The following is a 25,047-nucleotide window of genomic DNA, read 5'->3' as shown; positions in this document are numbered from 1 at the left end:
AGAGTATGTGAAATGATAAATAAGAAGGAAGGAAGATGAATGCGCTGATGATATATATTTCAGTTCAGTTCAATTCGATGACATGTCAGGTGGCGATTTGATTGTAATTACGTAATAATCACGAAACTAAGTTTCAAAGTATAAGTCATACAACCGTATTATTTGAGACTGTATACAACTTCATCATTTCAACAATCTCGCTTTTCTCACCGGACATTTGCAAAGTCAAAGGACAATCAAGACAGGGGACCCGTTTTACAATGTCATTCGGAGGGTAAGCTTCGACTAGACCTGGAAATCTTCGGTTGTTGTAGGCTAACATGGGTAAAATTCGCAGCTTTAAATTCGGAGCATCTTCCTCAACCGCTCAACCCACTGCACCTTCATTATCAGTTACGAATCCTACACCAGGCTCTACACCAAATACGGCAGCAGCACCGTTCTCATTCGGTAATCCTAGTACAACGTCTCAGCCAGCTGCAGGTTCAACTTCATCTTCAGGTGGATTATTTGGCAATTTGGGTCAGAATCAAAATCAACAACAACAACCTCAAGCAGGAGTTACTGGTACATCTACTGGAGGATCATCTTTATTTGGAAATTTTGGGGCAAAACCAAATACATCAACACCAGCTAGCGGAGGAGGGCTGTTTGGTAATTTAGGTGGAACACAAAATCAACAGTCAAATACCGGTGGTACAGGTGGATTATTTGGTTCAACTTCTACCCAAACTCAACAACCCACTACAGGAGGAGGTTTATTTGGATCAACAACCCAACAACCTAATACTTCTGGAGGAGGATTATTCGGATCAACTTCAAATCAACCTCAACAAGGTGGAAGTGGATTATTCAGTTCAACAAATCCACAAACCACTAATACAGGAGGAGGATTATTTGGATCTACCTCTAATTTACAACAACAGCAACAACCTCCTCAAGGCGGAGGTTTATTCGGATCAACCAGTCAACCTCAGCAAAGTACATCATCCTTATTTGGTCAAGCTGGTCAACCCACCTCTTCATCACTCTTTGGCCAGACAGCTCCTACTCAACAACAACAATCAACATTACAAACGTCTGCAAATGGACAGAACAATAATGGTATGAGCAAAAGTACGAAATTTTCCGATTTGCCCGAAAATGTGCAAAAGTATATTGAACAAATGGAGTGAGTGGTGTTGAATGTCTCTATCTTTCAACATCGTGCTTCGCTTGAAACGCGCTAATATGTTTTGAACCTGTAGTTCCGCTATCAAGACACAGAAAGCTCAAGGTTCAGGTATGAATATTGAAGGCTTAGGGAGAGCTATATGGCAAACCAGCTTAGATGTCAAAGCTGCTAACGAGGTGAGTTTCATCCTCGCTATGCTGCTTGATGAGCAACACAAGTCAAAGCTGACATCGTACAACACGTAGGAATACTCGGCAATCTCTCATACACTAAAATCACTCTCGACATCCCTTACTCAGTTACGCGAAAAGATGATTAATGAAGGACGTGATGTTGAGCGGGTCAAGGAGATTTGGGATGTATATAGATCAGCGGAAGGCAGAATGGGTCAAGTTAGATTAGGAGCATATAGGGATTTCCCTCATGAGCGAGTTGAATTTTCCCTGTTTCTAGCCAGATTCTGACTGAAGCTTACGCTTTCCGCTTTTTTGGCACAGATTCTTCGCTAAAATCGCAGATCAGATGGAAGAACGTGTAGGGAGGTATAAGAAGACTATTTCAGTGAGTGTTCTTCTCGTATCGAGATTACAAACATCGGCAAGAATTGATAGTTGCCGTGGATTGATCACACTGATGCCAACTTACTTAGCAACTCAACCGAGCAATCAGCTCATTAACTTCGGAAGCTCATAAATCGTCCCCACAAGCTATAGCTCAGACTATACAAAATCATCAGCAAGCTATGTTGGCTTTGGCTGCTCAATTGGACGGTCTCCAACTACGAATGAACGGATTGAGATCTGCTTTTGCGTGAGTCACTCACCCATTTAATTAGGTCTCGTCTGGTGAAATAGGAGCTGATTTGGGATTTCACGCGTTGTAGTGAAGAGTGGAGAGAGAAGACTGGCAGTGTGAGGGATCCGTTTGAAATTGCGCGAGAGGAGAAAGCTGTAAAGGCGTAGATAGGTTCAGGTACCGGATATGGTCATTCAATTTTGCTTTAGCATGAATTACGACAATCATGATCCTGACAAAACAGTATGTCTCAAGAGAACACATTAGAACATCGAGTTTTACTAATAGATCACAGATACAATGCTGTACAACTAATATACAAGGGCTTTACTATCTAATACAGAAAACCACTACGTGTTACACTACTAATATGAAATAATAACCAAGCTAGATTAGAACTTCTTATTCATCCGAAGAGTATCAGTCTACTTATTGACGAACCCTACATCATATCTCAGTTGATTATCTAGTTCGAACTTCATAAACTTGTCTTAAGGGACTAGGTTCAACACTTGAAAAAGAAACTTTTCTACCTCTTGAACTCATACATTCCTCACAACCTTCTACACCTTTACTATTTTTTCTTGATCTTCTTATTCTATTTCTTTGATCAGGTTGAATATAAGCATGATTTTGTCCATACGGTGAATGAATCATTTCATTATTTTGTAAACCAGAAATTATTGTAGGTGTCATGCTTCTATGATTTTCATATGAACTTGATATCCAACCACCTCCTGCGTTTGAATGAGTAGGTCCAATAGAACCTAAATTTGAAAAATCAGGTAAATGTTTTAAATGATTTCTACCTAAACTTCCATTCCAACCTTCATCTTCTCTATATCCACCTCCACATCCACCACCATTTACATTTGATCCAATATAAGTTGGTGAAATAATTGATCTTCCTCCTCCTCCTCCTCTTTCAGTAATAATTGAACCATTTGAAGCAGCTGAAGCATTTTGTAAATTTAAATTTAAATTTGAAATTGATTCACTTGATGGAATATATGTTTCACCTGAATAATGTGACCATGGATTACGTAGACCATTTGGTAAAATTGAACCTGGTATATGATTATTATTAGTACGAGGTAAAATATTTATTAATCTTGTTGGACCTGATGTAAATCCTGGAGACCATCCTGAATGATAATTTACAGGAGGAAGTGAATGAGGATGAATAGGTGTAGGAGTTACGTCGATTGGCATGATCTGATTCGATTTGAATATATGTTATTTATATTTGGAGTAGTTGAAAGGTTGATCACACTTGTTTGTCGGAATGGCGAGTGGCGAATTGGGAAGGGGGTAAGTTGTATATGAAAGTATTCAATGAATTAGATTTATTGGAACTGGATTGACTATCAAAGTCTGAATGATATTATTGAATAAGCTCGACGTCAAGTACGATGAAATACCAATACATTGGTTTCTCCTGTTATTAAAGTGTATTAGTATGAAAATGATGATCAAATCAGAGTAAAGTATCGTGCAGAGTTATATATATATCTCATCGCAGGTTTAGCCAGATTTTTTTTTTTGAAAATTCAAACCTTTCTTTTTCACTCTAAAATGTTTAACATTGATAGTGAAAGGTATTAACCAAAAAATATGTACTTCCTTAGTAAGTTTACTCCACTTGGAGTTCCATTTGACATCCTTAGTAATTCATATCAACATCACAACAGTACAGTGAGAAAGGTAAAACTTTGTTTTACGACATCTTGCCAAAAAATGGAAAGTTGAAAATCATGACTATTTCATTATTGAGATTTTTTGGTCAGTATCAAAGGATTGCATCCCATCATTGAGAAATAATCAGGCATTTTAGTTCAAAGGTGCTACGTGAATGTTTTACAGTTTAGAAAGGATAGAAGACAAAACATCTTAATCTCTTACATTACGATTATATGGGCCCATTTTAAATACGTATTATAATCCGTTATTTGTAATTGCGGTGATCGCCGAGAATGAGCTCGGTTGTTTGTCGCGTTGGACGTTTCTGAAAGACAATGCTGTAAATGCGGTTCATCAATAGCATTAGATCCATCACTATATCCATCAAAAGGAGATAAAAACCCATAAGGAAGATACAATAGAACAACAAGTTATAATTTAGACAATAGATCAATATAAAACCCAAAATAAATACCAAAATAATCCATAAGATAATTCAAAATGTCAAAAGGAACTCGATTCCTCACATTAGCAATCCCATCAATTATACTCTACTTATTAGCTTTATTTCACATATTACCTATACCGATATTCAGTCAAGAAATAGCTGATCAAATATTACCTGTCGTGAGTAACAATACTATCCTCTCACTTGAGTATTAGTTGATAATTTTGTGAATATTCTACGACCTGATATCCTTTTTTACACTATTCGCTATTTAATCTCTTCTACGCTTACTTCACCCCACATCACAGCTCCCATTCTGGTTATTAGTTTCATTCGGTTCATATTCCCTTTATTCACTTGGTCTTGGTTTAGTACAATTTCACGATACACCTGAGGCTTATGAGAGTCTTTTAAGGGAGATTAGTCAAGCTAAAGATGAATTGAGAAATTATGGAGTTTCAGTTGACTAGTAAATTAGACGGATGGACTTGATATGGTTTGGAGAGTTTTATCGCCTCTAGTGGTAGATACATATATATGCAATTTTATTCAAGCTTACTCGATTTGCTAATTCATTCAGACGAGTTGAATGGTCTTTGTGAAGCGGACAACCATTCATGTCATGATACCCGTACATGGACAAATTGGGGCAACTTGGGTATATAAGTGATATGATACTAAGATACAATAGTTTTACAATATTTCGGGAAGTTACTTTTCTGAGTGTCTTTTGGTAGCATCACGACCAGGGATATCATGACACCATGTGAGAGGATACTGGAAGACTTAGATCGACAAAGGTGGAGTAATTGAGGAGACCTTTTCCTTCCACTTCCATTTCTAGCCGAGTAGCTCTTGCATTTCCCTTCGCATACGTCGCATCTCTTCTTCCGATTCTTCTTCGTCTTCTTTGTTCTCCTATAATAGAAGAATTCCAAATAGATCAATAAGCACGTAATATTTGATTTGCATTTTTCTTTTCCGACAGCTTGATGTGGTACTTACAGGTAAGGCATCTCCAACTTTACCAGCTTGACCCAATTTACCATCTGTCAATTCAAACAATACTTTATCTACTTCTGCATCTGCTTCTTCTTCTAATTCTTCATCATCGTTTACCGAATCAAGAGTTTCTTCCATCATTTCTTCCATTATTCCGCTCTATATTGAACCGCACAACATCAGTATTCAAGCTATCGGATCTCATATCTGTGCATTATGCGATTACAATATGTACCCACCTTCATCATTTCCATCGACATCTCTCTCATTGTAGCGCTCAATTGAGGTAATTTGACTAATTGATTAGTGGTTTTCATTATTTCTGTTGATTTTTGGAAAGCTCCCGTGACTTTTACCATAGCTATATGAAAAGGAAGGTATATCAGTGTACATTTTACATTATATCAGAATGTGGACTCAACAATCGGATATGTATCGACAAGCCAATTTTATAATCATAAATCTTACACTCACATAATTGATGTTGTAATTGCATTCCAACAGATCTTACTCTAGCTTTACTACTTTCTAATCTATCTCTTTGTTTATTGGCTCTTACAATTTCTTTTGCTAATATTTTAGCTGATTTAACATCATTCTTCTTTGCAACTTGTTTCAATTCTATCCTTGATTTTGAAGTAGCAACTTCGAGCTATGGGAATTACGAAAATATTATATCAATTCTGTGCTAGTCAAGAACATCGATATGAGAAAAAGGGTTGAACATACATTACGTATTTCTCTATCTAATTGTCTTTCTTGAGTTTTCAATTTTCTTTGCCATTCTCTTACTTTCTCTTCTGGAGTCGGACCGTATATCCACCTATTTATTGATTTCATCGCTGCCAGCTGGGTAATTTGCTGAGCCGGTATACAGTAATGCTGTACCAGTGGAGAGATCTCAAGTAGGAGTTCCCGTAGGTGGCTTAAGATATTTCAAGTCTTTGAGCGGGAGAGTGGCTATGAAAATGATGGCTTAGTATGGAATGAAGTGACTATCTCATTTCAATAGGCTACGACGTTATTGTGCCATTGATCGTTGATAGTGGTGGCAAACGGCGGCGAGCACCGCGTTGTTGATTTGTTATTGAGTATAGCTTGTTCCTGAATCTTCAACTAGCTACGGGTGATTGGATTTAACTTATTTTGTTCATAAACCTTCCTCTTCCTCCTTATCACCTCGTACGGAATCAGTTCGACAGCTAGACAAGTCACAAGTGGACTGATATGTGGCTAGTGACAGCCATAGGACCGGTTCATGGACAAAATCGTAAGATGGCTATCACTATACATTCGACTTTCAGCTGATTGGCGATATTCAGGATTCTCATTCGTCCTTCAGCAAGGAAAAGATTACTCAGTGGGTAGAGATGATTCGAGTGAGATCAAATTTGAAAGCAAGCAAGTAAGACCAAAAGAGGGGACCTTGGTAGTAGGAGATTGGAACGCTTTGCAAGTGAGTTACCATTTTGAACCGCTAAATTAGCGTTAATTGTAATTTTGGATTAGCCTAATAAAGCGCCCGTCCTGAAATGGAAGAATGAACCTAAGAAATCAGGTGCATATGGTGTAATCAGAACCTTGACCCCTACAGATACTGCAGACGTAGGCTCTTTTGACAGGGAAGATTATGTCGTTGATGAGATAGCGGATAGTCAAGGTTGTTTTCTGGAAAAGGAAAGCGTTTGCGGAATTAAGATTAGTGAGGGATTGTGGTTCACGTAAGCTAACATATATTTCCCTTCCCCTTACCATTGGCAAAGGATGTGTATGGCTGATAATCAAGCGATGGCATAATCAGCGCGGAATGGCGAGAATTCAGTATCCAATACGATAAGATGAAGGACGAAAGCGCAGAGGTGAGACAATTGCTTACCCAATACTGTGAGCCCATCTCCATGTCCTCCATAAAATCCGTAGTACTCGAGCTGATATGGACCAGGTATCGCTTGGACCCAAACTTTTGACACTTCCTCTCGGCCAACCCTGGTCCTCTCAGCACTTTATCGATCGAACGTAGAATGTAATTACGCAGTATGCTTTGGAATCCGAATACTGACTCCCTCATATCTGCATGCATTCATCAGCAGGCTGAAAGCTTGCTGGAAGAAGATGGCAGATTCGCAAGACTCCTTCGCCTTGCCGGACCGTGACGCTGAAGCATTCCAGCCTGAATTCGATAATGCTTTACCGACAAGTCGGAAAGATCCTCAAGTCTGGTTACCGGATGAAAAGAGAGAAACACTGTTCAAAGGCTGGAAGTTTTTAGGACTCAGGGCAAGAACTGTATGTTGAGCTAATAGCTGACCGCCTCTGCACAATCTCGCGTACTCCTCAAGCTGAATATGTATATCGGTCACAGCCACCGGCAGAAAAACGTTATCTCCTAGCTATGGGAGCGGATTATCAAGACATGGACATCGTCACTAAGCCCCTTGCGAACGCTCAAGATTTTGCTGATAGAATCAGTAGCTGGCTAAGTCATGTAGACGGGAATGGCGGTAGAGAGCTGGCTGGTGTCGTCTGGTTTGCTCCTGTGAAGCAGAAATACGAGGAGAAGGGGATAAATTACGCTTCGGTGGTCATTGCTACTTGTCAGAGGTCAGTCGTTAGCTGACTATGGCTTTAAACGATTCAGATGAAGCTCATCTGGAATCGATATAGGCTAGGCGTGTATCACACTCATGGCGGTATATTGTGGGGATCCGTGAACAAGGGAGGGGTAATGGACTATCTCTTTGCGGTGGCGTCGAATTTACCTCGGAATACAAATCCTCACAAAGACGGTAAGCCTTTTCCTCTCAACCTAGCACGTCCATACAAGATACTGATAAGGCCGTAGATCGAATACCTTCATCAGTCGCTAGCACCCAAGCAACCATCCCTGCCGTCCCCGGTCATGCTTTGAGCTCCCAGGCTGCTCCTGGCCCGGCGACGAGTCAAATGGGAATGTCTGCCCGTCCCGACTTCATCCCATCCACGTTTCCTGATGAGACGGAAAATCGTCTCAGGAGATCGCCTTCGCCGAGCAGTAGACCATCAAGACTACAACGAAGATCAAGGCAGGCGACCTCGCCTCTGCCTAAAGAGAAAACGCCGGAACCTGGGCCATCTGCTCCTGCCAAGAAGGTGAGCTCCATATCTTCCAACAAGGCGGGGCATGAATGTCATCTGACTTTTCGTAGCCATTGCGACGCCGAGCGAATAGACCCGTAGACTTCACTCAAATTCCCGACAGCCCGCCGCAAAGCCATGAAAATACAGAGGACGAGAATAGTCAACTATCTCAACCTCTGTTCTCCCAACACAGCATGGTACCAGATTCCATGCCCGCTCTCAGTCAAATGACAGGGATACCGACAACTCAGAGAACTCAGACACAGTCGATGGTCCCCGACAGTTTTGTAAGATATCTCGGGTAGCCCTAAGATCGAGCTGACATTCATTGTTAGCCTCCATCCCAATCAATAGCTCCCGGAAAGTCATCAAAGCTTAAACGTCGAGCAGGTGGGGCTCAACCGTCATTAATTGAGGAGATTGCAGATACATCTATCAACCTCGAACAGTCCTTCAAGGATGAAGAAAAAGCAGACGGTATTAGGCAACTGTACGAACAAACCAAGACTGGCTCTTTCGCTCCTTCCCTTGCCAAACGACCCCGACATGCCCAAAGGGGATCTGCCGAATCTGACTCTGTTGTAATGCCTGGAAGTGTACCCATGGACATTGATGACACGGTTGAAAGGAGTTCAAGATCATCAAAAAGAGCAGCCTCTCCTAGCGGTGCTATGCCTCCACCAGCTCAACGCAGAAGAGCCGAATCGCCAACCGAAGAGACTGAAGAGATTGAGGCTGGACCGCAAGCAGGACAAGGCTCGCCGGTCAAGCTGAAATCTCAGCAAGCGAAGTCACAGATGCCAACCACGAATAAAGACAAAGATGAAGCCTTCTTACAAGCTATCAAAAAGTCAGCCAAGGCTCGATCGACGGTCGATGAATTGGATAAAGAGTTCAATCAATTACGTATACCTAAACCAAACGGAACTAGTGCCGTCGTCAAAGCTAATCAGTGGAACGCTTCTGTACCTGATTACGCTATTGTCAACGGCTTCGACGAGGAATTAAAGGGAAACTTCATACAGATCGTTCGAAAAGATTTGTTCAGGAAAGATCAAGGTGTAAATAAGGAGGTCCAGAGGGTTGACGATGGGAAACCGAATTTCAAGAAGTTTAAGAAGGTCAGCTATTGCAACTTCATATGAAGATCAACCGAGCTGATTTGATGAACAGAAAAATATCGTACGAAGAGAACCTATGCAGCTTGCCTTGGCGGCGCCCACCATACAAGATGCTGAGTTGGGCGAACGTGAGTAGTCATTTCTGCTTGACTTGAACCTGGTGACTCTGAGTACAGAGCCCACATGACGCTGACCAACCTTTCGCTATAGCATACTGGCCGACCCAGAGCGCAAACCGATCTCGTAAGGGAGGCCGAACGCAAGCTACGCAGATGGACGACGATGACGTAGATATGCCATTACTTCCTCGTGCAAGGAAGCGGCTACTCGGCACACAAGTCAACCAAGATGAAGATGAACCCCCGTCAACCATTAGACTGAAGGGTAGACAGAAAAGTAGTGTACCTGAGACTCAGCAGAGCCAGCTTTCAACCCAAATGCCGATAGTAACCAGAAAGACGAGAGCTCAGTCAGTACTTAGTGAGGCGGAAAGCGTAAATAGTGTAGCCACGAGATCCATTCGAGGTGGTCCGATAGCTAAAAGAGGGAAAAATAAGAAAGAAGCAGTAGTTCTGGAAGATTCACAAGAGGAAGAACAAGATGAAGATGGTGTTGACTGGGGATTAAATGCCAGCAATTCGAATTCAACAAGACTTAGAAGTGGGAAAGAAAGTTCAACTCAAGCTAGAACAATTAATACAGGTACAAAAACTTTGCAAGGGGATGAACCACCTTCAATATCGATTAGACAACGAAATGTGAACACCCAAAGTAATTCAGGGATGGGCACAAGGGGTACTCAGGCTTCTCAGAGAAGAAGATTACTTCCTGCCGATGACGATGATGAAGTGGTGAGTTTGCAGTTCTATTTATTCGATTAAAACTGCGTACTGAATTAGTGATCTATGATAGGCATTCAAGGGGTTAGGTAAGAAACGTAGATTGCTGTGAAGAGTGATGAAATTACGATATTTGACGTATACCAAGCATTTGTATATACATAATTCGATTATTTTATGTTGTCATGTCATTGTAATGCGCCATCAGATAGCAAGCTCGACTCAGTCTAGTGCTGCCAATTCGATTGATATCTGGAAGGTTTGTCAAGTATGTACAAATGATACATCCGTTGCCCAAAATATATAATGGTCAAGTATATGTGCTTTAGCTAAGCGTTTTGAGTATATGTGATTGTAAAAACTATCTGCCTAGATGAGAAGATTTTACATTCTGCATTTATGCGAGAATTCAGGGTTGTTTATGCGAACAATCTCTTGGTGTAGGAGTTCAATCCGTGTACACCACCTTCTAATTGAGCGGAAGCGGTACGAAGTTCGAATCGAACGGTACCAGCCCGGCATCCGTTTTGTAAATCGACAACACTGATGGGATTCATTTGATCAGCTTATGATTGGACATGATAAGAGATGATGACTCACGATTTGACACCACTATCTTGTAAAGAGTGTTGTAAACCAGTGTACAAGTAAGGTATAAATTTGGAAAGAGAACCTTTATCGGCAACATCACCAGATACACCTTGAGCTACCTTGACGGAATCTGTCTCGGAGAAGTATCGAGCAGTAGCGGCGTTGTCAGCTGCAGTGGACAAAATGGCGTTCTTCGAGGCAACTGATCCACGTTGAGTATGTTCCATAGCTTCGATAGAACCCATACCTCTATAAACTTTGACTCGTTTGCCCTCGTGATAGAAATATTCTCCTGGAGATTCTGTTGTACCAGCTAACATACCACCCATCATGACTGCTGAAGCACCTAATGAAAGGGCTTTGGCGATGTGTCCAATGTTACCGATACCACCATCAGCGATGGTTGGTACACCGAATCGAGAGGCGAATTCAGAAACGGCGTAAACGGCAGTACCTTGAGGTCGACCTACAGCCATAACTTCTTGGGTGATACAGATTGATCCTGAACCCATTCCGATTCTAAGACCATCTGCTCCAGCTACAATCAATTGAGCGGCTTGTTCTCTAGTGACGACATTACCGGCAATGACATCGAGTTTAGGGAAGGTTGATTTGATCCATTTGATGAATTCAATCTGGAAAATGGAGTTTCCTTGAGAAGAATCTAAAACAACAACGTCGAGACCAGCTTCAACGAGCAACTTCAATCTATCTCGGTCTCCTGGTCGGGTACCGATAGCAGCACCACAGTATAATTGTTTAGATTCGGGAACTTTGGAAGCAAGAGGGTAATTTTGGTTCTTCAACAAATCAGATCGAGCGACAAGGGATACGAGGTTTCCGTTTGAATCGATGATGGGTAATTTACCCTTCTTGGAATCTCTGAGGAGGTTGTTGGCTTGTTCAAGAGTGATGCCAGCCGATCCAGTGACTATATCGGTGGTCATAACTGATCTCACTGGAGCTTCGGAATCTTGGAATTGAACGTCCCTACCGGTGACGATACCAACGAGTTTACCGTTCATTTTACCGGTTTCAGTGATGGGAACACCACAGAAACCGAATCTAGCCTTAATATCTAATACATCCCCAACGGTATTATCGGGTTTCAAGCAGACTGGGTCGGTGATGAAACCGTTCTCGTATTTTTTAACCTTTCTAACCATGGCTGCTTGATCTTCAGCAGAGCAGTTGTGGTGGATAATACCAAGACCACCGTGTAAAGCAAGGGCAATAGCCATTCTGCACATGGCTGTAAGCTTGAGATAAACGACGTGTGTCAAGAATGAAGGCTTACCGGTCTTCAGTGACGGTGTCCATAGGAGAGGAGAGGAATGGGGAGTTTAGTGAGATGTTTTTGGTTACTCTGAAAAGGCATTACAAGTATCAGTACATGCAACTTTTCGAGCTTAATTAATTCGTGCAGACTTACTTGGATTGAAGAGATACAACGGAAGCAGGGAAGTCAATGTGACCAGGTAACATCAAGAAATCATTATAAGTGAGACCACCGTTCTTTCTGGAATCCATGAGCTCATGGAGAGAAAGACCGTCTCCTCTAGGGTATTCGTCTAGGTAAGAGAGAGCGTCAGAAGCTTTGAGCAAGCTTGCTGGTCGCACGGGGGCATTGGGATTAGCAGAAGAAGAAGCGTGTCCGTTAGATTGGGACATTGCTGTATGATAATTCCTTTTCGATTATAGAATACACGAGGAAAGGGTTTTTAAGTAGGTGGGTGGGTCGTATTGACCGGACCAAAAGAAGAAAAAGGAGAAAGAAAGATAAGATGAGTAAGAAAAATTAACTTGGTATGCCGGCACTCAACTCACAGCAGACGCGATCACCCGAAAAAAAAAATAGTTTAAATTTATCGATTATTGTGATGTGGCAATTACTGTTTGTCATGCTTATCAATTGATATGGCCTCCAAGTTCAAAGCTATCGTGGGAAACTTTGTTTTGACGGGATTAAACTTTTTCTTTAAGAGGAAAGCTCGTTATATTCAAGCCTCCCCCTTTACATGCTACTTCACCGCAGTCGGATGCGGGTGTGGCGTTTTAGAGAACCGAAATGGCAGGAAAAGGTTAAGAAGCCACTGTGTCATTGGCATTTCGAATGCTGTTCTCCCGCTATCGGAATGTGTATGCTTGTGATCGTTCCCGATCCGGTACCCGCCCGTATGGGGCTTTGCAAACAAGTATACAAATGGGGTTGGCTGATGCTGTTGGTATAGACGTTGCTCCACACATCGCCTATCAGTATATAAAGGGTCTGTACGGGAATCAGAGGTAAAAAAAGCTTAGGTCTATAAGCGCGTCGGTCTGGCCATGAACGAATGTGAGCAAGAGAAGAGTGGTGACACAACGAGCAAATTATCTCAAGTTGAGCCACTACGATTTCGGTTCAGCGATACATCTTGTCGTCCTTATCCGACGTTTATTCACGGACCTCGTTGTCTAGAAGCCGTTGTACTTACCGGGTATGAGGAGCTTTGAAGACCGACATCTAGTAATACTAGTCGGTAACATGAGGACCTTCGTCTATGCGATTCCAGTAGATGTCTAGTTGATCGATTGTCTTGCTGATCGATGCCGATGAAACAGATTAGAATATCTCGACTAAGGTTTATCCGTTAAAAGCGGTAAGTCGACCGGGACAGGCACTGGTATGCTTAAAATGTTCGGCAACTTCGATCCGATCGATTGCCCAAGCAGTGTTGAATGACGAGATCTGGACTAGAAGGTAACAAAGAAGATTGAATGGTATAACTGATACCTGTGAGAATGCACCAATCGAATACAGGTTGACTCTCAGCCTGATGCGTCGTCGTATGAAGCTGGCTATCACGAGGAAGAAAATTAGGGATGACGCTACAGCAGGGGCTTCAATGGAGCTTCCCGCTTATGACCTCCTCTCAACAAGCTCGCAACATGGTCATACCGCTATGAGAGTATCAAGCGACAAACGGTCCTCAGTAGGGTGAGATCTAGAGTGCAGCGATCTTCTAATCTAGGGCTAGATCGTGTGATCTAAGCACTGGTATCATAAGAAGCATACTTCTCTCATTATACGATAGAAGGTTTCACCGATGCGGGTAGGCCAATTTCGATGGAAGACTCGAATCAATTCGAGACCAAATTGATTAATCTACTGATACTCTTCAAACCAATCGACTTGTCAATTAGTCTCACATATCTTTACGTTATCTCAATACAGGATCTATGTGGCGACATCCACTGAATATCAAAAATTAAATCTCCTTTGTCAAGGGGTAAACGGTCAGTCACCGGGCTAGGAACTACACAAATCATTCTATGGATCTGATTTTGTATGAGGAGAGCTCACATTGCTATTCAAGCTAGGACAGGCGCAATTATGAATTCTACATAGAATTTCTAATCGGAATAATTGAAAATAAGGATTGAGTTTAATGGCGATGCGAGACATTTACTTTTACATGTCTTACTTTGTCGCTTAACGTAAGATCGACAGGCTCAAAGGGGCATTCGTCATCTTCTATTGTAATTATCAAGAAAGTTTTCGCCTTTTTGCTTTAGCTCTGCATACCCGAATCACTCAGGTACACTAAAACACCGAAAACTTTATATTCAAAATTCCGTGAAATTGGCAGCATGTTAAGAAATGCCCTTTTCGGTAGGTACAATATGTGCCTATGACTGCAGAGGTGTCGGCGGGAATTGATAAAGTTATAACTTGACCGGTTGATGGCGCATCCGTTCCGATCTTAGCGTAGCTGCCAGCACTGACATGAGAGATTCAGGGCTTCTAGCTTCCGTAGACATCCGGTGTATTCAGGTACACGATGAACAGCTTATAGATCAGCGGTCTTACTCTACCAATTGGAACATAGGTTGTGCGAAAAAACGCTAAAATCTCCGAAAGCCGTTAAACAATTAGAGAAATCAAACTAACGTAAACTTTAAACGCCCGAGACGTCATGACTACCCATTTTAGTCCTACTGATAAGATGGCTCGTATTTTAATTTGTTCTCATGGCGGAAAAAGAACAAAAAGGATTTAAACATTATTGAATTTCCCGATCCGGTCGGAATGCCACCAACTCATTTATCGTTTCGCGCAACGCCATTTATGTCTCACCGCTGTTTTTACTTTATTTTTCGATTCTATCATTTTATCTAGTATAAACGCTCTTACTCAATGCAGACAGCTGTAAAGAAAGTCTAATTTAGATTCAGGTCTTCACGTGTGGGATGATGTACAACAAGGCATGATAACAGAGGGTTTGTCATACTTTTTTGAATCGATTACAAAAGTAAACTTAGAATGGCTCGTGATATCGCAAGCCCTGGATGTGATCACAATGATGATCGTCAACAGTCTTCCACTTTCTTCGATCTCATTGACCCTGGATGAGGTGTCTCAAAGAAGGAATGATAGTGAGAAAACGTTTTGATCATTGGAGATGATAGGATTTTAGACTTTAAGACTGGCTATGAACGCCATCCCAAATCTAGCCCCATGGCTGAAGTTTTGTTTAATAAAAACGTTCCATCTTCATACAGTTTAGAATAGTCTTATATAGTACCATTCTTTCTGATCCGCTTTTGTCTCTCCTCCTCCTTACTTTACCCTACAACTTCTTGCCCCGTTTGATCAAAAGTTAAACTAACCCACTTGCCGCCTTCGGAAGTGTCGATCAAAGTAGCTCTCCTAGTGGGATTCACCAATACATATATCCCAACCGATTGACAACAAGCATATATATTCCATCATATTCTGCAATCTCCATTTACCCGCTCCATCTTTTCTTTAACTTGTTTCATCCATTGCGACCACTCCCCTTTATACGTATTCCAACCCGTGCGACATCCCACATATAACGTCGTCACATTAGTCACTCTTTACAACTACGTTACGCATATCACATTACTGCCTATAACTATATCACCAGCTATCACCCCTACCTACGTATCAGCTACCTACTCACGAAACAATACATTCACCATGTCTACCACTCAACGACTGAGAGATCCAACCCACCCCGCCTCCCTTTGTAAACTCTCTACCCACAACCCAACTCTTGTTCACTCCCTTAAGAATAGAGTCCGACCCGAATTCTTCGGTAAGTTACCACGTCATCACGTTTCTTCTACCTCATAGGCTTCGTACTAACCATACCTTATTAGCTCATGTCGCTGAGAAGACCTCAGAAGTCATCAAGATTGCTCCTGCCGAAGATGCCGATGTCAACATGCTCTCACCTCCTACTACCCCTACCAAGGAACAATACGTCGACCTTAACGGTAAACCAGTAGAATGGTGGCAAGCGCCCAAAGGAGAAGAGGATGATTGCAATGCCGATCTTCCTGAGCTTTCCGAGTTCATCAGAGGATTAGTCGTTCAATCAAACGTTCAAATGCCAACCCTCTCAGTCACCCTCGCCTACCTTGAAAGATTGAAGGAGAAGCTCCCAACTGTTGCTACCGGTATGAAGTGCACTCGACACAGAGTCTTTCTCGCCGTCCTCATTTGTGCTGCCAAGTACCTTAACGACTCCTCACCTAAGAACATGCATTGGCAAAAGTACGGTCGATTCTTTTCCCTTGCCGAAGTCAATTTGATGGAAAAACAACTCCTCTACTTGCTCGACTACAACCTCCGAGTTGAAGAACCCGAATTAATTGAACACCTTCGAGACTTCTGGAACCCAGCTCCAGTCGCTCAAGTTCCGGTTATCAAAGCCGTTCCTATGTCTACTGTCGAAGCTCGAATGCCATCTCCACCTCTTACACCTACCGATCTCCGAGTCAACGTCAACTTGCCTGGTCCAAGCAAGTCAACTTTCATTCCTCCTCCTCAATCTGTCGAACAATCTCTTCCTACATCTCAAGTAGCAGCTATCTCTTCTTGGACCGCTAGAACTTCTCAAGCACTAGCTCGAAGTAGATCAGATGATGCATTCAGATCTTCTCCCGTAGCAAGACGACCATCATCATACGCTTCATCATCAAGTCTTGCACCATCACCAGCAGGATACATGTACTTAGATGCTCCTACCCCAGCTTTAGCAAGAAGAGATTCATGTGATTCTTCGTCATCAATATCTACTACACCTGGAGAAGCATGGGCTGGATCAAATTACGGTTCATTATCAGCTGCTATAGTTCATTCAAGTTCAAATGGTCAATTATCAGTATCTAAACCTGGATTACCAAGAAAAGCATCTTACACAGCAAAACCAGGTTCAGGTAATATCTTAATAGTTGACACCGCTCAAGCACAATTATCAACAAGTCCAGCTTCAGTAACAACCTCACCTACACGAGATTTATTCAAGAAGATCAGACCTCCTACATCTCTCAGATCAATAAGACGACATGTTCAGATATAATATTTCCTTCTCTTCATCTTTGGGTCTTATCGTTGTTCAATCAGTTGTAAAACATTTTATAGCATACACATTTACATATATATCTTAAATCATCATAAAATACCTTTGTTTTCGTTTTCGCTCTTAGCATTTCTTATCATATGCAGTGATAGTATAAAGTAGTTAGTAAAGAGTAAATGACGCCAGTCGTCTATTCTTGTATGTTGCATGAATTATAAACATGAAATTCCAATTTTACTTGATTGCAATGTTCTCCGTTTTCATATAGTAAAATCAAAAGTCTTCGGCATCCGAAAGCAAAAGATAGATTTACTGGCAAACCCCGCTCTCACGACTAAGTTGGAAATACTATATATCCTGAATAGTTGATATGATCGAGATAGACGACATCAACCCTCAAAACGTGTCACTTCCCTTTTATATCCATCTCTCGCATCCTTTCCGGCGAGATTCCAGCGGTTCTTCAATTCAATTTATTATTTTATGTCTATTCTGCGAGGGTAATGACAAGGAAAGGTGGAGGAAATTATGTTTACCCCGTGCCAGAACCGGTTCATTCGGCTCCGGTTTTACCGTCCAATCTCACCTATTCGACGTTTTTGAGTTGCAAACGGGTCACCTTGCGTGGAGATACGATGTCGAGCTGCATGTACATCTGTATATAATGAGATATTTATAAGTATCAACTTGGTATCTCCGATTTGTGTTCTCTTCTCTTTCGCTAAATTCACTTTGTGTATATTATACTTTATCAATAAATCCTATCCTCAGATTATTTGTTGAACCTTCAATCTTCATCGCGTCAATTTAAGGGGATTCGAGAAATCGGGAAGACGTCAGCCAACATGCAAGGTACTTTACTAGGCAATGAGTCGGAAACTCGACCTTTACTTAATCCAAATGGTCCAGCAGCGGATTATTCAACTAATCCAAGATCAAATCGACAAAATGCAACAATAGAAGAGGAAGAAGACTCTTCAATAAATAAATTTGATATATCAAAAAAAACCGTTACACCATTACCTAAATTTCAACTTTTCATTGCTTGTTTCGTAAGAGTAACAGAACCCATAGCTTTTATGGCTTGTTTCCCGTTTATCAACCAAATGATCCTTGAACTGGGTATTGTCGATGATCCTAGAAAAACAGGATTTTACGCAGGCTTGGTAAGTCCAAAATATCATTGTAAATCGTTATATGAGAGATCGAAATCACACTCACTATTTGAGTCCAATGGAGAAACATCGAAATATGACAATAGCCTTGCTGATTGCATGCTTGTTTGTTGGATAGATCGAATCGATCTTTGCTTTTGCTGAATTGCTCACTGTCTTTCAATGGGGTAAGGCAAGTGATCGATGGGGTAGAAAACCAGTCTTATTAATTGTAAGTGGTTAATTGATCTTCGACTAGAATAACATGTAGCTGATCAACATGTATTAGGGATGTGCTGGTGCTGCAACCTCTTCCATCCTATTTGGATTTTCAACTACTCTCCCCATGATGATCCTGACTAGGACTATCAATGGTCTATGTAATGGTAATGTAGCGGTATTGAAAAGTGTCATGTGAGTGATTGAATTGTTGCCGCCCGTTCCGAAATAGGATATCACTTATCAGATCTATTTCAGCTCCGAATTATCAGATGAGACCAATCAATCGGTAGCTTTCTCTTTCTTCCCTTTATCAATGGCAATCGGTACTATTCTCGCTTCTTCAATAGGAGGATATTTCCCACATTTCGCTACTCGTTACCCTTCAATTGCCGATAAGTTACCCTTCATTCGAAGATACCCTTACTGTTTACCTTCCTTGGTAGCAGCCGCTTTTCCATTGATAAGTGGTATAGTTGCTTTCTTTTTCATGAAAGAAACTTTACCACCTAAGAAACAAATCAAGCCAAAGATTACTACTTCTGGATATCAAAGTGTACAAGGAGAAGATGTTGAAGAACACGATGATGAGGATGAAGAAGAAGCTGCAGTTGGATTTAGAGGTCTTCTTACAGCTGATATCAATAAATTAATGGCTTCATTTGGATTATTACAACTTCAAGGTATTTGTTTCTTAGGATTATTACCATTATTCTGTTTCACACCTATTGAAGCTGGTGGATTATCATTCAAGGAATCTCAAATCGGTTTAGCAATGTCAATTAGAGGAGTAGCAACTATTTTAGTTCAATTAATAGCTTTCCCATTTTTACAAAAACGTGTTGGTACTGTTAGATTATATAAATTTTTAGTTTTCCTTTTCATGCCTGCCTTTGTTATATTACCTATTACGAATATTTTTGCTCTGAAACATCAAACTTGGGCTATATGGACTGGACTAGCAGCTAGTATGGGTTTATATAGTATCGGTAATATGGCTTTTGGTGAGTAATTAAAAATACACATAAAGCACATAAGCTGATAAATCTTTTCGATGGTCATAGCCTGTAACTTGATCATGGTTAATGACGCTGCACCAAACAGACGTTCTCTGGGCGCAATCAATGGTAAGTCACCTTTTGCATTTGATTGAACCAGATAGCTGATGTAAGTATTTATTTGCTTTAGGTTTATCGCAAGCTGTATCTTCCCTCATGCGAGCTATCGGTCCAGGATCAGCTTCAGCCTTATTCGCCTTATCTGTAAATCGTCATTTATTGGGTGGTCATTTGATTTGGCTGGTATTAGGTTGTTTATCTGTCATCAGTATCATTGCAGCTATGATTTTAAAGAATGATTACAGGAAGAAATCAATCTGATAGAATATACAATTATTGTCAAGGCAGGAGGAGAACTGGAGGAGCGCGATTAATTCTCTTTTTATACTCCTATTTTAGTCATTACGTTTCATTTGTAATTTATGCATTTAGACCATTTGATTCCGCTAATCGCCCATCGGGGACCTGCTTTCACCTCCACCTTGAAAGGATATAAGCGACCACCTTGATCCTTGACGAGTACTGCTTCATTATGTCTCTATCTTTGATTCATAGTCTTGCATTTGGTGACACACGATCGACTCGCATGTGGGAGAAAGATGAACAGGTATGCATATCCATCACTTCTATCGATTGAGTGTATTCGCTGACGATACATCAGAATTCCGATAGTCCTTGTGAGTTATTCGGGCCTAGGAGCACTAATATCACAGTTTCTAGATTGCTGATGAAAAGAGATATAGACTATAGATGAGATCGAGTGGGTATTCAAGAAGTATCATTAGGGCATGTACAAGTAGCTGACTGATTCAAATGAGAGTTTAGGTATCTCTTAGATCAGCTGGTATGTCAATCTGGAATGGATGGTAGCTGAATATACTGAGAGCTTTATGATATAGCCTCCGCCAGATAAGGATGAAGATCAATTGGTGAAAAAGCTAAGGGAAACGCTTAAAATATCCCTTGAAGAAGTCAGAAAGAATGCTGAATAAGTAAGTGTCCGAAGGCTCGTTTCTTCAGCTGATTCTGATGAACAGGTAATCTATCATAGGTATATATTCGAGTTCACAAACAAACAAACAAATTATCATGATATTACACAGAGGAAGATACAAAGTATATACGGGAATCAAAGAAGCCAAAGTCATCTGCACAAATGTAATATCGGTCAAGTCATGAAGCTACACTAGCTTCACCTTATATGCTGCATCTACTATATCTGGATTGTCGTTCCGCTATCTTTCCCTTCCAAGACCATCTAACGGATCTGCCATGTTGACCAAGTTGGACGTTTCAAATCCGGCATCTGATCCTTCATTGCCGACTATAGGATATGTATCCATCTCTTGTGATAACAACGGTTCTTCATCTTCCTCACCTGAAAAGCGGGAGACTGGAAGTGCTGCATTATCTTCTTTGGTTGGCATGAATTGACTCGAACGCTTGGTATCATTAATATGTTTCACGGCATGAAAGGGCAAGACGTAGTCTACTTTGTAAGTGGGACTATCTTCAATCTTAGGAGTATGGAAAGCTGATGGTGAGATGTAATCTACGGGTGGAATTAATACACTAGTTGATCCATTGAAGGGATCAGTGAATGCAATTTTAGGAGGAGCAGACATCTTCCTCTCTAAGATGACTTGTATATCGATTTGTTTTGATATTTTAGGGTAAGAAGGGCGAAATTTGGGCGTATGACGTTTTGTTCTCGTGATTGGTATTGGCATATTGATTTGCGAGTCGCTATGTAAGAATGGTCAATCGAAGAAGAATATCAATTTTGAGAATAAGTATAAGTAACGAGTCAGAATGCTTAGTCTTCGACATCCAGTCATGACTAGATGTCAGTAGTACCACACATTTCTTTTGTATCATTTCGACTCCGAATGAGAGAACCTCTCAAAGGATATTGAAAGTGAATGGAGGTCATAGCTGAGCATGTCGCAAACATTCATGCTCTTTTTATTGGTGTGAATGTAGATGAACAGTTGATAACAAGCTCCTCGCAAGCACCTGCAGCAGCATACTTTACAAGTTGTTCTGCCGTTATTGATCAGTAAGAGAAGTGTGGACGGGTATTTGTTTAGAATTAAGTTTGCATTGCATGTTTAATACGAATATGCTGAAATTATACGATTTTCAATCAAATGGAGACTATAGATACAGATATTCAAGAAAATGATTAATTGTCCGTTTAGGTCCTTAATCGGCTTAATCGGCTTGGTAAAGACCCCACGCGATGATAACGTCATTCAACAAAGAAAGGTTGTAAGGAGTAACGTATGGGTTGGAGTCGGTAAGGGCGATGAACATTGTACCGTTGACAATTCCATCATCGGTATTGTTGTAAACAACTCCTCCAGGTTGGAAAGTGTATCCAGTGTAGTTACCAGTTTGGTTAAATTCGGTGTAAGTAGCGTTCAATTGGGAGATCCATGCAACGTACTAAGGCAGATTGATTGTCAGTTGAAGAATCCCCATCAGCAGACGAATAGTAAACACAGACTCACTTTAGGAGCAGTAGGATCGGTTACATTACCACCAATAGTGGTGTTATAAAGACCGTTGTATGAGACGTTACCCATTGGAGCTTCCCAAGTAAGTTCAACTTTTCTTCCAGGTTCAGTAAGAGAGGTTCTGTTGTGAGAGATAGCAGCATTGTATCCATCAACAAGGAGGTTGGCATCGTTGGTAACATTAAGAGCGGGGAAGATTGGCCACTCGATGTGAGGGTTTTCAGCGGGACAAGAGATCAAGTATTTTTGTAATAAAGACCAAGACATAGCTTGAGAGATACCAGTTTCGAAGTATACTGGCATTGGGAAAGCACCGGCAAGTTGTCTGAAAGCCATTTGTTGTCTAGCTTCGGTAGAAATGGATTGAAGTAACAATTGAGCGGATGGTCGAGAGTCGAGGTGAGGTAGGAATCCGTATACACCTGATTCTCCCCTGTAATCCACGGTACAATCAGCAAAGAACGCTTTCGAGATGTTACAGCCTGCTTAGCAACTCACCATCTGGTTAATCGTTGACAGAAGTTAACAAAGTCTCTAACGGTGTAGAAGTCATAGGCGTATGTACATTGCTTGGCTGGGGTTCGGCCATAAGCTGAGAGAATGTTGGTCAAGAGGGTAGCATGACCGACTTCCTGTAAACAATAGTCCTGGTTAGGATACATCCTGTAGGGTAAGACTAGTTTTGCGTGGACTCACTTGGTTGGCCATGAATTGGATCAATGAAATGTCCTCCTCATTGATACCAGCTGCAGCGAAATCCTCTACAGAGAAAGTCCTAACACCATAGTTGAACAAATCAAGTTCAATCCATTCTTGGTTTAAGGCCAAGTTGAGGGATTGGAAATCGACTAATTTACTTTCGCCATCAGCTTGATCAAGTTGAGTAAAGGTGTATCAAAAACTCACAATCAGTCATAGTGTGATACTCTGGTGCGGTATCATTAGGTCTGACACCTACACCTCCAGCAGGAACTGGCGCTGGAGCAGCGGTAGCAAGAACAGCTACGAAGAGAGCAGTGATAGCTGATTTGGTGAATCTCATTTTTTAGGTTACCAGAAGACTGTTTTTAAGATTCCGTTTATGAAGGTAAAACGGAAGATGAGAATTATGGTTTACTGACTTATATATATATAAACACGGCCTGCGCAAATCTGTTCGATCCTGTGGTGGCCAAAAGATCGAATTTGATGACTCAGTCTTTTTACATCGATTCCAGTAAAACTGATAATTTCCACTAAACCATTCACCGTCATCGTCGCAGGTATTAATTACAGCCAAAAGTCCAAAGTACGTAAAATGACTTATCAAGAATAGATACTCTCGAACGTTTTTAACCTTTCTTATTTCCAAATCGGATAGGTTTCGACCGAAATCTCATGTCGATGAAGTCATGAATGATGAATGGCGAATGCCCTTCTGATCGAATGCCCACTAATGTTTTTACTGGAACTGGTATGAATCAGGTTCAAAAGGCTTCCTACACATAGGGTAGTAGAGTCTGGGTGAACATCATCTCTTCTGTCAGGCCATGAAACAAGGTACGATTTTGAATAGATATTAAATATGGCTGAGTCAGATGCCATGACGAGACCGGGATGGAAAAGGGTCACAAAATAGAAAGTTCCCGGTATTCTCGTGCGAATACGCTATCAGGCTACATTTTTACATGAACGCAGTTATGACGTCGCGATTGATCTGTTAGATCGAGGAAACATCACTTGTACCAGATCGCTGGAATCGAATTGGCATCGACGAGATCAAGTGGAGGCGGAGGACCCGCATTGATTAAATCGAAGGGAGAAATTCGACAAAACGTATCCTCAGAATAAAAGAATGAAGAGAAGTGATCGCCACATGGATACTTGCGGTTTATAATGCCGTGATTCTCAGTTCGGTCGGAATATTTTATTGCCGAAACCGGAATGTTCTTATATTGATTTTCTTGCTACCAACCAATCATAATTGGTTATGGATGAGGTAAGCGATGATGCTGCTGATTACAGGTACATACAGGTGGAGGAAACTAGGAATAGGAATGTTTAAACCGATGTGAGGGCACATTTCCCCCCTTGCCACCCCCACTGTTGGGTTAGATATACAAGACCCAAGAAGCGTAGTGCGAAAGAGAGAGACTTATTAAATCAGAACCCGCTTAACCCCCAAATTCTTGATACCACTACTATCTCCCCCTTTCCTCCTGACAAAGTATAATCTCCCAACTCATCATTTTAATCGAATTACTTAATAACCTGGAGTAAATTCCTATTTTCGTATTCCTTTGACCACGCTTTTTTTATCGTTTGTGCTTTGGGAAACGAGGTTAAAACCTCACATCACGACACCCCCTTCCAGGCATAAGCACGGTACGTGAATCATTTTATCAAAAGTGAGTCTTAAATAAACTATTTGGTTATCTCTCCCTTTTTTCCCTTAGCTTTTTTTTTGTTTCCTTCTACACCATCGAAGCTTCTGTCTCGCAGATCCCCCTTAACCAGAATCAATCGGATGTTTGACATCTCGAAACGGTCCTGACTCATCCCACACTCTCTAATTCAATTAGACCTGACCTTCTTCCCGACTACGAAGTCTTTTTTTTTCTTCCTTCCTTATCACACTTTAACACATCTCATCCATTCGAGTTTCACTGCTTTCCCCTTCACCTCCCATCATTCTTGTTTCAATGTTTATAGTTTTCGCGCCCCAGACCTAGACTTCGCATTCAATCAGCCCCTAATCACGTTTTATATTCGTCTGCCCCCTTTAAGCTTCATTTCGGATCAACTTCTGGGTTCCTAAACAATAGGCCTGATCACCAAACACCGCTTAGCTATCATATACCTTTACCTCATATCTGGCACCAATCCTGGCCAATCCGATTGTCGTAACGAATATTCGATCGCACGATCTTGGTTCCTCTGCTTGAATCCTCCGACAACCCTTCCCAAGAAACCTTCAGGT

At 41.3% G+C, this 25,047-nt stretch overlaps 10 protein-coding genes across 10 annotated transcripts; 5 read left to right on the top strand and 5 right to left on the bottom strand.

Moving 5' to 3' along the window:
• Window positions 1-260: 260 nt before the first annotated feature.
• Window positions 261-2,136, top strand: I206_101145 (uncharacterized protein; the record flags this gene model as incomplete). Its single annotated transcript, XM_070202335.1, has 7 exons — window positions 261-274; window positions 338-1,171; window positions 1,248-1,350; window positions 1,420-1,601; window positions 1,672-1,735; window positions 1,824-1,984; window positions 2,058-2,136. 7 exons carry the CDS (start codon window positions 261-263, stop codon window positions 2,134-2,136), a joined length of 1,437 nt encoding a protein of 478 aa, XP_070058436.1.
• Window positions 2,137-2,431: 295 nt separating this feature from the next.
• I206_101144 (uncharacterized protein) lies at window positions 2,432-3,181 on the bottom strand (the record flags this gene model as incomplete). The annotated part of the gene is made up of 1 exon (XM_019151962.1): window positions 2,432-3,181. The coding sequence occupies one exon, from the start codon at window positions 3,179-3,181 to the stop codon at window positions 2,432-2,434; it is 750 nt and encodes a 249-aa protein (XP_019014100.1).
• Window positions 3,182-4,150: 969 nt separating this feature from the next.
• I206_101143 (uncharacterized protein) lies at window positions 4,151-4,567 on the top strand (the record flags this gene model as incomplete). Its single annotated transcript, XM_019151963.1, has 2 exons — window positions 4,151-4,276; window positions 4,406-4,567. 2 exons carry the CDS (start codon window positions 4,151-4,153, stop codon window positions 4,565-4,567), a joined length of 288 nt encoding a protein of 95 aa, XP_019014101.1.
• A 370-nt stretch (window positions 4,568-4,937) lies between these two features.
• On the bottom strand, window positions 4,938-5,939 carry I206_101142 (uncharacterized protein; the record flags this gene model as incomplete). The annotated part of the gene is made up of 5 exons (XM_019151964.1): window positions 4,938-5,015; window positions 5,103-5,258; window positions 5,339-5,460; window positions 5,574-5,751; window positions 5,829-5,939. The coding sequence occupies 5 exons, from the start codon at window positions 5,937-5,939 to the stop codon at window positions 4,938-4,940; spliced, it is 645 nt and encodes a 214-aa protein (XP_019014102.1).
• A 387-nt stretch (window positions 5,940-6,326) lies between these two features.
• On the top strand, window positions 6,327-10,288 carry I206_101141 (uncharacterized protein; the record flags this gene model as incomplete). The annotated part of the gene is made up of 13 exons (XM_070202334.1): window positions 6,327-6,369; window positions 6,422-6,555; window positions 6,609-6,820; window positions 6,901-6,983; window positions 7,042-7,385; window positions 7,462-7,700; window positions 7,764-7,885; window positions 7,942-8,228; window positions 8,285-8,503; window positions 8,552-9,337; window positions 9,390-9,465; window positions 9,548-10,188; window positions 10,250-10,288. 13 exons carry the CDS (start codon window positions 6,327-6,329, stop codon window positions 10,286-10,288), a joined length of 3,225 nt encoding a protein of 1,074 aa, XP_070058435.1.
• A 307-nt stretch (window positions 10,289-10,595) lies between these two features.
• On the bottom strand, window positions 10,596-12,438 carry I206_101140 (inosine-5'-monophosphate dehydrogenase; the record flags this gene model as incomplete). Its single annotated transcript, XM_019151966.1, has 4 exons — window positions 10,596-10,719; window positions 10,777-12,009; window positions 12,065-12,133; window positions 12,200-12,438. The coding sequence occupies 4 exons, from the start codon at window positions 12,436-12,438 to the stop codon at window positions 10,596-10,598; spliced, it is 1,665 nt and encodes a 554-aa protein (XP_019014104.1).
• Window positions 12,439-15,751: 3,313 nt separating this feature from the next.
• On the top strand, window positions 15,752-17,138 carry I206_101139 (uncharacterized protein; the record flags this gene model as incomplete). Its single annotated transcript, XM_019151967.1, has 2 exons — window positions 15,752-15,869; window positions 15,934-17,138. 2 exons carry the CDS (start codon window positions 15,752-15,754, stop codon window positions 17,136-17,138), a joined length of 1,323 nt encoding a protein of 440 aa, XP_019014105.1.
• Window positions 17,139-17,983: 845 nt separating this feature from the next.
• I206_101138 (uncharacterized protein) lies at window positions 17,984-19,890 on the top strand (the record flags this gene model as incomplete). The annotated part of the gene is made up of 6 exons (XM_019151968.1): window positions 17,984-18,304; window positions 18,432-18,524; window positions 18,582-18,706; window positions 18,770-19,515; window positions 19,576-19,638; window positions 19,700-19,890. 6 exons carry the CDS (start codon window positions 17,984-17,986, stop codon window positions 19,888-19,890), a joined length of 1,539 nt encoding a protein of 512 aa, XP_019014106.1.
• Window positions 19,891-20,804: 914 nt separating this feature from the next.
• Window positions 20,805-21,299, bottom strand: I206_101137 (uncharacterized protein; the record flags this gene model as incomplete). Its single annotated transcript, XM_019151969.1, has 1 exon — window positions 20,805-21,299. The coding sequence occupies one exon, from the start codon at window positions 21,297-21,299 to the stop codon at window positions 20,805-20,807; it is 495 nt and encodes a 164-aa protein (XP_019014107.1).
• Window positions 21,300-21,783: 484 nt separating this feature from the next.
• On the bottom strand, window positions 21,784-23,130 carry I206_101136 (uncharacterized protein; the record flags this gene model as incomplete). The annotated part of the gene is made up of 5 exons (XM_019151970.1): window positions 21,784-22,017; window positions 22,083-22,521; window positions 22,587-22,720; window positions 22,785-22,936; window positions 22,995-23,130. 5 exons carry the CDS (start codon window positions 23,128-23,130, stop codon window positions 21,784-21,786), a joined length of 1,095 nt encoding a protein of 364 aa, XP_019014108.1.
• Between the last annotated feature and the right edge of the window lie 1,917 nt (window positions 23,131-25,047).

Source organism: Kwoniella pini, chromosome 1 (assembly GCF_000512605.2).
Source record: "Kwoniella pini CBS 10737 chromosome 1, complete sequence".
NCBI classification, from domain to species: Eukaryota; Fungi; Basidiomycota; class Tremellomycetes; order Tremellales; family Cryptococcaceae; genus Kwoniella; species Kwoniella pini.
The sequence above is the reverse complement of the archived record's forward strand: the minus strand, read 5'-3'. Positions and strand labels throughout refer to the sequence as shown.